This window comes from Gadus macrocephalus, chromosome 1, assembly GCF_031168955.1.
Source record: "Gadus macrocephalus chromosome 1, ASM3116895v1".
Taxonomy (NCBI): domain Eukaryota; kingdom Metazoa; phylum Chordata; class Actinopteri; order Gadiformes; family Gadidae; genus Gadus; species Gadus macrocephalus.
Window position 1 is genome coordinate 17,541,258 of NC_082382.1, and position 13,072 is coordinate 17,554,329.

At 43.7% G+C, this 13,072-nt stretch overlaps 1 protein-coding gene across 2 annotated transcripts; it reads left to right on the forward strand.

Annotated features, from left to right (window-relative positions):
* Positions 1-667: 667 nt before the first annotated feature.
* larp4aa (La ribonucleoprotein 4Aa) lies at positions 668-12,961 on the forward strand. Of its 2 annotated transcripts, XM_060050845.1 has the most exons (17): positions 668-1,252; positions 2,888-3,005; positions 3,174-3,326; positions 4,143-4,227; positions 4,315-4,451; positions 4,563-4,666; positions 4,796-4,906; positions 5,000-5,053; positions 6,019-6,228; positions 6,924-7,027; positions 7,264-7,305; positions 8,341-8,589; positions 8,975-9,029; positions 9,381-9,539; positions 9,643-9,782; positions 9,886-10,096; positions 10,454-12,961. In XM_060050845.1, the coding sequence occupies exons 1-17, from the start codon at positions 1,136-1,138 to the stop codon at positions 10,868-10,870; spliced, it is 2,466 nt and encodes an 821-aa protein (XP_059906828.1). In that variant the 5' UTR covers positions 668-1,135; the 3' UTR covers positions 10,871-12,961. The 2 variants fall into 2 exon arrangements, with proteins under 2 accessions (XP_059906828.1, XP_059906835.1); XM_060050852.1 differs by lacking the exon at positions 7,264-7,305 and having other exon boundaries at positions 669-1,252.
* The last annotated feature ends 111 nt before the right edge of the window (positions 12,962-13,072 follow it).

Genomic DNA, 13,072 nt, shown 5'->3' on the forward strand with positions numbered 1-13,072 from the left:
ATCATTTAGTATCTCAAGGTGTCTTGATATAAAAAATATGTTAAACATTTGCATCTTAACTCAGCATTGAAGAATATCACCATTACACATGCAGAACATTATATTTTTTAAGGTTCTAAATGTCTTCTGTACTCAGGACTTCTGTACCAGGTTAATGAACTAGGGCATAAATAAAAACATTTCATTCATTACATTTTACAAAAACTTCAATTTGAAAAGATTAATGTAAAAAATAGACAGTAGAACTAGACCTTTTCCTTTACATTTTGAAATGCAATATATTTATCTTAATTGTAAAAAATAGTGACCGTTTTGTCTGTATTTGTTGATATAATTACGGATTTTTAAACCCAATTTGTATTGCAGCATTTCAACAAACCTATAGGAGTGTAGTCCCTCATCCCCCTCATCATCCTAATCTTCCAAGAATTGGCAGTGTCAACAATCGTCCACTTTACAATTAGCATGCACTCTGCCAAAACAAAGCAGACTAAAAGCCTTGAATTATTTCTCAGTAAAAAATAATACATAAAAAAGCTAACATTTTCGGTTTTGTATGCATGCACGAGTCCATACTTGGTTGAGCATATAGACTTGTAGTTTGAATATACAACTTGTGCACAGTTACACAGACAACAGGAAAAGGAAACGTTAATTGTAAAGGTCATAGAAGTCGCAATGCCAGTCGGGACGTTGGAGGACTGTCTGCCTGCGCTGAGGCAAGGTGCGTGTCCCCAGTGTCCGCTTCGGTCGCCCGGTTAGGAATGCGCCTCACGAACTCGTTTGTCGGTGATATGTTTCAATAGACGTTGTACGACGCGGCGAATTACGAAGAATCATGCTTGGATATTGTTCATGCAACTAATATCTTGCGTCAAAGTTAGATTTGAGCCGCTAGCTCGGGTTAGCTAGTTCCCCGGAATCACACATAGCACGCTAAGCTACCTGTGTGTAGCATACTTGCTAGCGCTGGCAAGTCTCTAGCTAGTGAGCTAGTCTTCGTGTGTTGCTGGACTACCCAGTCGAGCCAGTTGGAACAGGCTCGATTGCTGCACACAGGCGATATTTCCAGAAGGTTTGGTGGCAAGCCGGTTTGGGAGAACGCGACGGGGTAGACGTGCGTCAGGAGCGGCTGATGAGTTCGGATCAGGGCGGAGAGCCGCCGCTGCTGCAGGAGGAGGCTGATCCGGGACCGGCCACCGGTGGGAAGGACGAGGCTCCACTTGGGACCGAGGAAGGGTCAGGCGGCATGGTGAGTTGAGGCCTTCAATGCTAGCAACAGCTCGGAGCCTGAAACCACCTTCATAATTGTTTTCGTACACTGCACATGTACATTTGCTCGATATTTCAATAATGTAGGATATTGGATTAATGTGTATATTGAAGTTACCGTTCACTTGGACACGGTGTATATCGTGTATTACGTTATATAGTTGCATCCCCCTGTGTCGTCGATTTCATTCACATGTAATTTATTCACTCGCTCAATCGTTTATTGGGCGTTGCACTCAATTCAATGGGTTATAGTTCGTAAAATAACTGAACGTTTAATTCGTGTATGTTTGACTATACCACAGAACCAGATCTATATTATTAGCTATGTTCAAGCCACAGGTCTCCATATGGCTAACGTTAGCTTAGCTACCTGCAAGAGCTTGCAAGCTCATTAAGTAGTTTGCTGAGTAATCATTAGCGTGGTTGAAGTTATGCAATTAGTGTGTAACTACGGCAGCAGACGTTTTATTCGAGGTTCAGTGCGGGGTTGCTAAGAATGCTGTTGATAGGCGATGGGATGCGAACGAGGGATAACGAAAGGATAAACGACCATTCATTCGGCTGACATTACGGCTAGCGCGCAGTGGGACGGCTAGCTGCATAACATGCGCTGCAAGTGTCTGGCCTATGCTACGCAGTGCAGTCAGCTGACTAGACTGGGCTTCCTAGCGCCTGGAACATTAATGTCAGTCATGTGCTTATTTTAACGGTTTAAATTAATTTATATACATTTTGACTCGACATAGACCCTACTCCAACCTTTAACATCAGGGCCTAACTATTTTGTAGTGTCTTTGTAAGAATAATTCATTAGAATTGACTTGGCCTTAGCAGCTGTTCTTGTCAGGCCAGGGCTTTTGTAAAAAGAGGGTGGGTCGGTTGGTCAAGGATTCTCTTGCAAACTACAACATAGAGTTGAGTAAATTTCTCTAGATGTATAATACCAGCCGAATCTGTGATTTATGTTTTATTCGTTACGCTTTCAGCAATATATACAACTAAGATGTCGATTTTTATCCAATCTACTGCTTATTTGTTCTGCATAGGTAATTTTTTATGATTAACCTGATATACTGTTAATCGCTTAAACCATTTTTAAACCGATTTCTACTTTATATAATAAAGTGGTGAACTACACACAGTTTGCATCGATTAAACTTTATCCAAAATTGCACATTCATTTATGGACCAGAGTGAACTGTTTATTTTATATTATAGCAGCAATTTTATATTCTTTGCAAGTTTTCAAAGTGTGGTTTTCACAGTTTAACAGAATGTGCAGCGTTTTAAATTGTAGGCCCTTTAATGAATTAGAGCACAAAGTACACATTTCAAATTTACATTTGATGTCACTAATCTAGTAATAAATAATGGGAGGTTTTAGAAACATTTTTCAGGGCCATATGTTAGAATAAAGATCATCTGAAATACTAAAATTTAAAAACTCTTTGCTGTGCCACATCATGTGACTATTAAGCAAGTTTTTAAACCCTGTTTATTTTGTTTGTTAAGCTTAGCTTAAACATTTTCAAGCACAAATTGAGTGCTGCATTCTCTTTACTGGACAAAGGGATGTATTTCATGTTTGGTGTTCTCTCTGGTGCTTTTGAAGGTCACCTCCAAGGGAGTCGGTCTGAACCCTAACGCCAAGGTGTGGCAGGAGATCCCAGTGGTCTCCAGCGAGGTGGCGGCTGATGCAACTCCCTGGTCACCTTCAGATGTCAATGACGGTGAGACGTGCAACAAAACACCCCAATTTTCTGAAACATGAACTCCCGATTGTGTGCACCTTTTTTGACATTGTAATTGAATAAGGGTTTATCGTTTTGGGCTCAATATATGATCAGCACCTCAGATCAATGGTTAACCATTAGCGAACCGTCTTTTATTTGTTACAGCATATTCTGAGTCTAGTGGGTGCAAGCCCTACGCCGTGGGATTCACAGCTCTGGACGAGGGCCTGTCCACCGACACCAACGTGGTCATGGTGAATGGAATGGACCCACCGGAGCTCGGCTTCTCCCCTGCCGAGTCAATCACCGGAACCTCGGGTCAGTTCCAATATATGGGTCTGCAGAGACACAAACCCATTAGGGTTTGAATTTATTGCCTATTTTTTCCCCTTGTTGGAGACATTTGGCGTGTCTATAAATTGCTCGCTGATTTTTTTTAAAAAACAAACGTTGACATTTGGGATACAGCTGAGGAGCATCAAAACTATGCTAACTTCATAAATGTTTATCATCGTAGCTCAAGTTGAAGTCGAACCAGTTTACATTGTTTATATAATGTATATTACTTATTTTGACATGGCCTACTTTGATTCATGGATTCATTTACAAATGCTTCTCAACTCTGACCCGATGAAGACAAACTTTTGCGCATAGAGGGAAAAATCGCTGCGAGACGACTGACTTTGGGTTTCCTTCTCACTCCACTGCTCTCTACTCTCCTCTCTGAACTCTCTTGCTTTTCTCCTTCTCCCCTTTACCCCCAAAGTTGGAAACTTTCAAAGTAATCCCAATGAGCGTTCAGATTATGAGATCTGAGGGTTAAAAGAGAGAGAAACAGGTGGGATGTCAAATTTGCCAACGATGAGCTAATGCCAAACTGTTCAAATAGTGGGAGACTTTATTTATTTATTTTTTTTAGTTTAATTTATGTTATTTTAGTAACTGATAAGAATACATTTTTTTATTGGCATGTTGGAATTCCTGATGGCGCTCAATGGTTGGTGGCCATTTTTCAAAGAATGTCCAGACTTGTACTTTTGTTTTAATTTGCAGGCCCCCTTTCCCAACAATAGCTAAAGTTCAAGTCGAACCAGTTTACATTGTTTATTAATGTATATTAATGTATTTATTCAGTGGAACCCAAGGCGGAGGAGCCACCAGTCTCTTCTGAGAACTTGCGTGAGTCTCTGAAGAAGGAGCTGGAGTTTTACTTCTCCCGGTGAGTTCAAGAACAATCCATGACTCTTGTTTTCTGTTTCGCTGAGCCTTTTCCCTACAATGTTTTCCTTGCTCCGTTGTCCTTTAGGGAAAACCTCTCGAAGGACTTGTACTTGATGTCCCAGATGGACAGCGACCAATTTGTTCCCGTTTGGACTATAGCGAGCATGGAGGGCATCAAGGCACTCACCACGGACATGGATCTGATCCTTGACGTCTTGAGAAGTGAGACAAGAGATATTACTTACTTTTGGGGCTGGGGTAGTCATGTATTCGATCTGGCGGTGGCGGTGGCGGTGGCTTGCAAGTGTTGACGTTTGACCGCTTGACTTCCAGCTTCTCCGATGGTCCAAGTGGACGAGAAGGGGGAGAAAGTGCGTCCAAATCACAAGCGCTGCATCATCATTCTGAGGGAGGTCCCGGAAACCACTCCTGTCGAGGTGAGACCCACTACTGATGTTTGTCAATGAAAATAATAACATTGTTTACATGATGTTAATAATATTTTGGCTTGTGTGTCCCTCAAGGTCATTGCCCCATAACATTTGTCCTTCCCTTCCCTTTTTCAGGAAGTCGAAGCTCTCTTCAAAAATGAGAACTGTCCGAAAGTGATAAGCGTGGAGTTTGCGCATAACAACAACTGGTACATCACATTCCAATCAGATACGGACGCTCAACAGGTAAGCGACCCGGAATCGCTCTTTCTTTTATGGAATTCTGCATTCAATATTTGGTATTCCAAGTTGACTGACATTCCTTTTTCCCTTTTTAAGGGACACAAATACTTGAGGGAGGAAGTCAAAACATTTCAGGGGAAACCAATCATGGTGAGTAATGTTTAGATTATTTTCAGAGCCAGAAGTTTGGAAATGCAATGGCCAAAGTTCTGGGGGAGTACTGCAGAGCGCCCTGGCGGGAAACCAGAAAGTGGGAGGGGCGGAGTTGCGCAATGTTTCCTGTTTTTGTTGCTTTAACTTTGCTATAACGCGTCCTCCGAGGCAATGTGGTGCTGGCTTAGACCCCAATAAGCGGCATGATATCATTTTAAATGTTTTCCTCCACGTTTTAATTGATTTAGCTAAAAGCAATAGCAGTATAACTGTGGAGCCTTGTTATTTTTCGCACAGATTATAATATGAGAACACTGTTCAAGGCAGTTATGCCTTTTTGATACTTATGTCCACACTTATTTCATCAAGTTGTGTCGTACTTCCTGTCACATTAAGCTTTGTGAATGTTGTTTCTTAATGCACTTAAATTAAAACAATAATAAAAAGGCTTTTTTCTCTTTCTGCCAAAACAATGTAAAATAAGGGGCATGTTATGACAATGTTATGTCGAAGGTTAAGTGATATATTCTACTGAAGATGAACACATTTGCGTGTGGCGAAAAAAAGGCGGCTTCAGAAAGCGAGTCAATGTCAAGAGTGTGATTTTTAACCGTTAGATGCAGATGAATGATGTGTAATCTCTAAGATTAACTGCCATATCATGTTGGTTGCGGTTTCACTTGTCCGGATGCCACCGGTAGAGACCTGATCTATGTTATGGGCGTCTACAGATCCCGCCTCCAGCAACATGGTTTACTAATGCATTTGAAGTGAAGGGAATTGAAGTGTCATGTTCACCCAGATTTTAGCTAGTCTGCCATCAGACTTCAGATGATGGCAAAATGTGGCTTGCTAGACTACATTCAATTTATCTTTATTGTACTGTTAAGGCTCAACTGGATGCTTCTAAAACTTCTACTTCCCTTGTTTATTTCTTTCCAATGAACCTTAATGCCCAATAGGCGAGGATAAAGGCAATCAACACGTTCTTTGCAAAGAACGGATACCGGAGCATGGACAACAGCATGTATGCCCAACCATCGCAGGCCCAGTCCCAGTTCAACTCTCCTCTCTACATGCAACATATCTACCCACAGCAGCAGTACCCTGTGTACGGCATCGTGCCCCCCACCTGGACGCAGTCCCCCACCCCCTATTTTGAAACCCCTCTGGTAAGACACGCAGTAACGTCAGAGATGCAGAGTAACCAAACGCTCCATGAGGCAACCCTGTCCTGTATGTTTCAGTCGATCACGGACTATCATTTTACTTTTGCTAAAACATTTGTGTTTAGTTAATGACAATGTTCATACTGTTACAAAACTGCTACTATTACAAAACTGCACCATTCAGGGGGATGTCAAATTAGCTATCGATGAGCAACCAAACTCCCTGCTACTTCAGAGTTTATGTGGTACTTATTTTGACACAGACTATTATGAACCTTTACGAATGCTTCTCAACTCTGACCCGATGAAGACAAACTTTTGCGCATAGAGGGGAAAAATGGCTGCGAGACGACTGACTTTGGGTTTCCTTCTCACTCCGCTGCTCACTCTGAACTCTCTTGCTCTTCTCCATCTCCCCTTTACCCCCAAAGTTGGAAACTTTCAAGGCAATCCCAATGAGCGTTCAGATTATGAGATCTGAGGGTTTAATAGAGAGAGAAACTGATGGGATGTCATATTAGCAATCGATGAGCAAATACCGAACTGTTGGAATTGTATGTTTAGGTCTGTTATTTTAGTGAATGTGCTAAGGATATATATATTTTTTTTATTGGGATGTTGGAAGTCCTGGTAGTGGTTGGTGGCCATTTATCTAAGTGTCCAGAATTTTAATAATTTCATTTTGTTTTGATTTGCAGGCACCCTTTCCAAACAATAGCTTTGTGAATGGCTTTGGCTCTGCTGGACACTACAAAACTGGATCCAACTCGCTCAATATGACTCGGCCCTTCAACCGAAACCGGTAAGCAGTCCTTTCTCTGCCAGCTTTGGTGCGCTTGAGGTCCTGGTGTTGTGGTCTTATCACGGTATCTGTCCATTCACCCCTTTCTAATGGGATTGTCTTGCAACATGCACTGCCATTTTACAGTGTTGCACATCAAAAGGATCATTGATCATCAATCAGCAATACAATGTCAAAATGTCTCCCCGCCTGTGACCTAAATCTCTGTGCTCCCTATCTTCTTACTGTGCCCACAGTGTGCCCCTCTATTCAAGAAAGAATGTAATAAATGCCTTCAGGTACAAAATATGATACAATAAGCTTCACCCATCCTATCATCCCATCATGTAACTGCAGCCAAATGCCCTCTTTTCTGCTAGTTTAACTATTGTAAAACTGATCACCATTTATTTCTCCATCTTCACTGGCTGTTCCCAGGTAGTGAACATCATGCATCTTTAATCATCTCAGTAGCTTTGTACTGCCCACGGTTGCAATGGACTGTTTGGCGATGACCAATTTATTCAGTTTTCACCTCGGCTCCAAAGAATTTAACTTCTCATCTCCTGTGTAACATTTAACACCCTTCTTCTGTTGTCACTTGGGCAATTTGGTTTTTGTGTTGTGCCGGCTCTATGGTAATGCATTCTCACACCATCAAGACGAATGTCTTCAAAGGGTTTATGTCTTAAGTGTTGATAGTAAATGTGAGTTACCCCAAATCGGCCTTGCTGTTGGCTTTTATTATTTAAAAGCTGCAATTATAATTATAGGCAAAGAACTTGCAACCTTGAAAATTAGGTTTTTGGTACATTGGTTGGTTATTCCAACTCGCAAGGTTAAATCTTGCATCTCTCCCCTCGAACCCAATGATGAGATCATTATGCGCATAGAGGGTAAACAGGGTGTGGGTTGACTGGCTTTGTCTCTATTCACTTCCTCTCCTTCCCCTCTAAACCCTCTTTTCCCTCTCTTTTCTTTGCCCAACGAAGTCACAAACCTTCACTCCTGTCCCAATGAGCGTTCAGATTATGAGATCTGAGGGTTTGAGGAAACGTGGTGAATTGTTGTGTATCCTAAACGGGAAGTAGCTTGAGCTCGGTTCAATGTTGAGGTGGCTTAAATGGCTCCATTTATTGCTTGGGAATTACATAAAGTACCAAGGCAACTTAAAATTTCTTGCATGCCTGCACACTTCCCCTCTGACATGGCATGTTGTCTTACTCCTACCTGCAAAAAGCTGTTTTTATGTTTCATATGAAGGGTCAGTGGATTTTTCTACCATTTTTAACTTTGAAATGATTTCTTGCGTCTCTTTCCCCCTCTGGGCACAGGAACCACGTGAAGCCCCAGGGTAGGACGGGCGAAGTGGCCCCTGCGTCCGTCACACCGGTCCCCCTGGAGAGTCTGACCGGCCTGCGGAGTCCCCAGCCCCTATCTTGTGTCTCCAACAACACCACTAGCAACCACGGCAACAGCCATGCTCAGACACCCGCTGACCTGGCCTCTGCCTTCCCACATCTCTCTGCCGCTACTTCCCCACTGGACCTAAACGACGACGGCGGCATGGCGGGACGTGGCCGGTAAGCCCTTTGACTCGACGGCTGTAGTGGGTCGTGTTTTCTGGGGATTGGGGAAAATGGCGAGTCAAGCAAGTATCAGGATTATTTGCTTACACACCACTTGTATGATCGCAGGGTATGGTATACAAATCTTAATATAGCCTCGCAGTATTTACAGAATCTTAATATGCGTCATAATGACTTGAATATCGGGTTGTAAAGTCCTTGCAGATTTCCGTCAGTTTTCTTATGTAATTGGATGTCTCGAGATTGTCGTGAACAAGATCTATTTTATTGCTTACAAAATCTTAATTTTAAATGGCATGACTTTGCATTATGTTGACGAAAAACAATGGCTCTGTTACTGACTACCAATGCTGGTGCCTGGCTGGTCCTTTATCTGCAGGAGGAGCACTACCTACCGAGGAACGCGCAGGCGGCGGGAGGACGACCGCATCACGGTAAATGCTCTTTTTTAGACTCGGACTTGAACCTTTTCTTGAGTCTTTCACAATGGTGACCCGATGAAGAAATCCTTTTGCGCATAGAGGGAAAAAGTGGCTGTGAAATAACTGGCCTTGGGTCTCGCTCTCTCGCTCTCTCTCGCTATCTCGCTTTCTCTCGCTGTCTCTCTCTACACTTTGCCCCCATAGTTGGAAACTTTCACAGCAATCCCGATGAGCGTTCAGATTATGAGATCTGAGGGTTTGAAAGATGAATAAAACAAATATATTCGGTAAATGTTGGCCTACTGGAGACATACTTTGGACCTGTGAAGGTTGTCTTTGATGTTGACACTTAAACTCTTTCAGAGGCCTGCGGTGCCCATCGAGGTCAAGCCGTCTCCACCCAAGTTTGACTTGGCGGCCAACAACTTCCCCCCTCTCCCCGGCTGTGTGGTCAGCACGCAGGGCGAGCCTGTGCTCGAGAACCGCATGTCAGACGTTGTACGCGGTTTGAACAGGGACAAGGTACGCAGACCGGCGTCTCCCGTTTTCTCATTAATCACGTTGTGGTTAATTGTTGTTGATCTCAATGGAAGAAACTGACCCCATGTCTTATTGTCTCCTGTAGACGGAGCAGCCCAGCAAGGAGGCCGTTGTAGCGCCAGCCCCGGCACACAGCCCTGCGGTGGAGGAAGCGGCACACGTCCCCTCGGTTTCCCAGAGCACAAACAAACCTGTTGCCCAGCCACTCGGACCCCCAGTGCTGAGGTGAGACGCCTCATTGGTTTCAACGTTGCGTTCAGGATCTTCAGAAATGCAATATGCCCCCGAAGCTTCAACCTGCACATATTACATTTCCTGGTTTGAACAGCGCCCAGCGCCCGGAGAAGAAAGTCGAGAGGGCGGAGCCTCTGGTTCCCAAAGCGGCCGTCGTGGTGCCGGCCCCTCCAGCTGTGACCACCACCAGCCCGGCCTCAGCGCAGCCTGTCGTGGCCCCCCGGCCTCAGCCCACTGCTGCCCCCGCTCCGGTTAAAACCAACACTCCAAGCCCTGCTACCGTCACCGTCGCCCCACCCGCACAGGTCAGAATGTTTTCATTTGGAGTTGGAGTGGTACCTATTTTGACATGGACTGCTTTGAAAAGTTATGAATGCTTCTCAACTCTGACCCGATGAAGACAGACATTTGCGCATAGAGGGGAAAAATGCGAGACGACTGACTTTGGGTTTCCTTCTCACTCATCCCCGCTCTCTACTCTCTGAACTCTCTTGCTTTTCTCCATCTCCCCTTTACCCCCAAAGTTGGAAACTTTCAAAGCAATCCCAATGAGCGTTCAGATTATGAGATCTGAGGGTTTAAAAGAGAGAAACTGACTGATCGCTGTACTCGATGAACATAAACCCACTTGACCCTCGTTCTGTTTCTCTGCCTGGATCCAGGAGCCTCGTAAGCTCAGCTATGCCGAGGTGTGCCAGCGACCACCTGTAGCCCCCCCCCCCCCTCCGGCGGCGCCAGCAGCCCCTGCCTTGGCGGGCCCCGCGTCCCCCCCCACGGCCCCCGGTCAGCCGCTGCGCGAGCTGCGGGTGAACAAGGCGGAGGAGCCTGGCTCCAGCAGCGGGCCCGAGGACAAGCAGGAGAGGGCCCACGACCGGGAGGGCGGCTGGGAGTGCAAGGAGAGCCGACCGCCGCGGGACCGTGACGGCCAGGGCCACTACCGCAGGAACGGACCCCGGGGAACCGGGGCCCTCAAGTTCCGAGACCAGAGACGCCCCCCACCGGCCCGCCGAAGCTCCCCGCAGGGGGGCTACAGACACACTGGCAAAGAGCAGAACATCCCGCCCGTATCGCCAAAGTAAAACAAAAACAAACTTGATTATGAAAGATGTTGGAATATATATATATATAAATATATATATAAAATATATATATATATTAAAAAAAATAACCTATAAAAGCAACAACCTTATGGTAGCCACCTCCCCCTGCCCTGGAACTTTTGTCCAAAGAAAAGCTTTTCAAATGACAGTAAGACTGGGGACATCCAGGACTAAAGAGCAAGCAAGGGGGAACTTTTGAGAGTCAATCCAAAAGGAAAGGTAAAAAAAAAACGAAAAGAGGTTGGTTTTCTCTGCGGGCGGTTTTCCTTCAGCTCCGCTGGGGAGAGGTGGGGAGCTGGCCCTGTAACGGCCCTCCACCCGCTTGATTTGAAAGAATAGCTGTTGGTCTGCAACAAACATATGCACTAAGAAGAAAAGGAGATGCATAAATGTTATGTACATATACAAAGATATCACTAATGCGCAATGAGACATCATTTTTCTTTGTTCCCTGTGTGCTTGTGGTTGCCAGAAGGGTTTACTGATGTTGATGTATGCATTGATTGTTAAGCGAGCAGTTTGGAGTGCTACACGTTGCTGTTGCACTGAGTATAATGAAATGGCTGATTTTAATGTGTTTTTTTTTCTTCAAATTTGTTAAATTTCCGCTGCAAAGCTGAATCTTTGTCCTGAAACTGGACGGTGTGGTCGTCGGATGTACGATGGATAATAATGAAGTGTGTGCTAAAGCGGTATTTTTTTAGACTTGGTAAAATGGGCATCAACGCACCTGTGAGAAATGGTAATGAAAACCCATTACCCATGTGGCTGTGTGTGTGGCAGGAGGGTGATTAAGTTTGAAGCTTAAGTCCACAAGCCTACTCGTTGGGTCCAGAATTTGATTGTTATAGGTAGTTTAATCGAAGGTAGTTTAATCTACTCCCACTAATGGATTTGGAACGTACACATGGTATCAGTCAAGCTCTCTGTTTACGTGTCTCCACATAATAGGATGGTAACTTTTTTTCTTTAAAGCAACTAAGGAGTATGCTAATGATCAGATATAAATGTAATACGCTCAATGGTATGGTCTAGACTTGGCTTATCTACATGAAACCCCGGCTATCAAGGTTACGTTGATATTTGTGTATTTGTTCTTAACAAGGTTATAGTGTCAAAAGTAGGCTGTAGACTTCTGTTGCCAAGGACAATGACAAACATGTGGCCGCCACTTCAAGGGTACACGAAGATCTGACCATTTCCATGTGCTATGTGCCAGCTGCCTATGATCATAGTGGATAAATAAAGGTTACGTTTCTTTCAACTACAAAACATTAACCTTTTTGAAAGTCTGCAAAGTAAGGTAGTCTTTCAGGAGTTACATTGAGCCTAGTTAAACTAGAGCCTTGGAAAAAAAACTAGAGGTATAGCTGCCTATGCTTTATTGTGATAACCCTTCAATAGAGGTGTGTGTGTGGGAGAATGTATTCTAACTATGAGCTTGCAGAGGAAAGCTTTTCACCAGATTGTGTTGTGGTTTTTAGGTTGAGTTTTCCGTTTGACTTAGATTTTACAGTTTGACACACTGTATGTTTTGTTTTATTTAATCCCGCAGTGCAACGCTTTTTCCCCCAATCTTGGTAGGCTGGTTTCCCCAAAGTTGTGCGAAATCGCATTGGCAAACAAAAAAAAGGTTTGACCCCCTCCCTCTCCCCCAAACAAAATCACTCAAAGATATTGTATATTGTTTGTGAGAATAAGTGGTGCGTTCACTTTGGGTTTAGTGATGCAGTTAATATCACAAATTGATCACTGGGGCTGTTATTACTTTTTAATTGCATTGGAGCAGCTAGTGATTTAGTGTAATAAAAATAATTGCACTAACTTGTTTTTAAAGGAGAATCTTACTCATAAGAAATGTGAAATCATATTAGAAACATGGTAATATTGATGTTGACAGACTTGCAAGAAACTGCAGGAATTTTTCTTTTGTTATTCATGTTTGGGTTATTTTCTGTTGATTTGGGTTGGGTGGCAAAAGGAAATATAGTAATGGATCGACTTAAGTGTTTGAGACACAATTCTAGGCCTGTATGAAATGTCACAAAAAAATAAATTATTTTGATTTGGCATTTGAATGTGTTCACTTTGTCTGCCTCTTGTGGTCGCCTTTTATTCTGCCGAGCATTTCTCCAAATGAGCTCCATGACATTTTAACCACAGTGGCTCGAATTGCCGACT

Bases quoted from the DNA above. Each gene is read 5' to 3' on its own strand.
- larp4aa (XM_060050845.1), top strand. From the start codon at position 1,136: ATGAGTTCGGATCAGGGCGGAGAGCCGCCGCTGCTGCAGGAGGAGGCT. The intron at 1,253-2,887 runs GTGAGTTGAGGC...GTGCTTTTGAAG, and splicing joins AGGAAGGGTCAGGCGGCATG to GTCACCTCCAAGGGAGTCGG. The intron at 7,306-8,340 runs GTACAAAATATG...CTCTGGGCACAG, and splicing joins AATGTAATAAATGCCTTCAG to GAACCACGTGAAGCCCCAGG.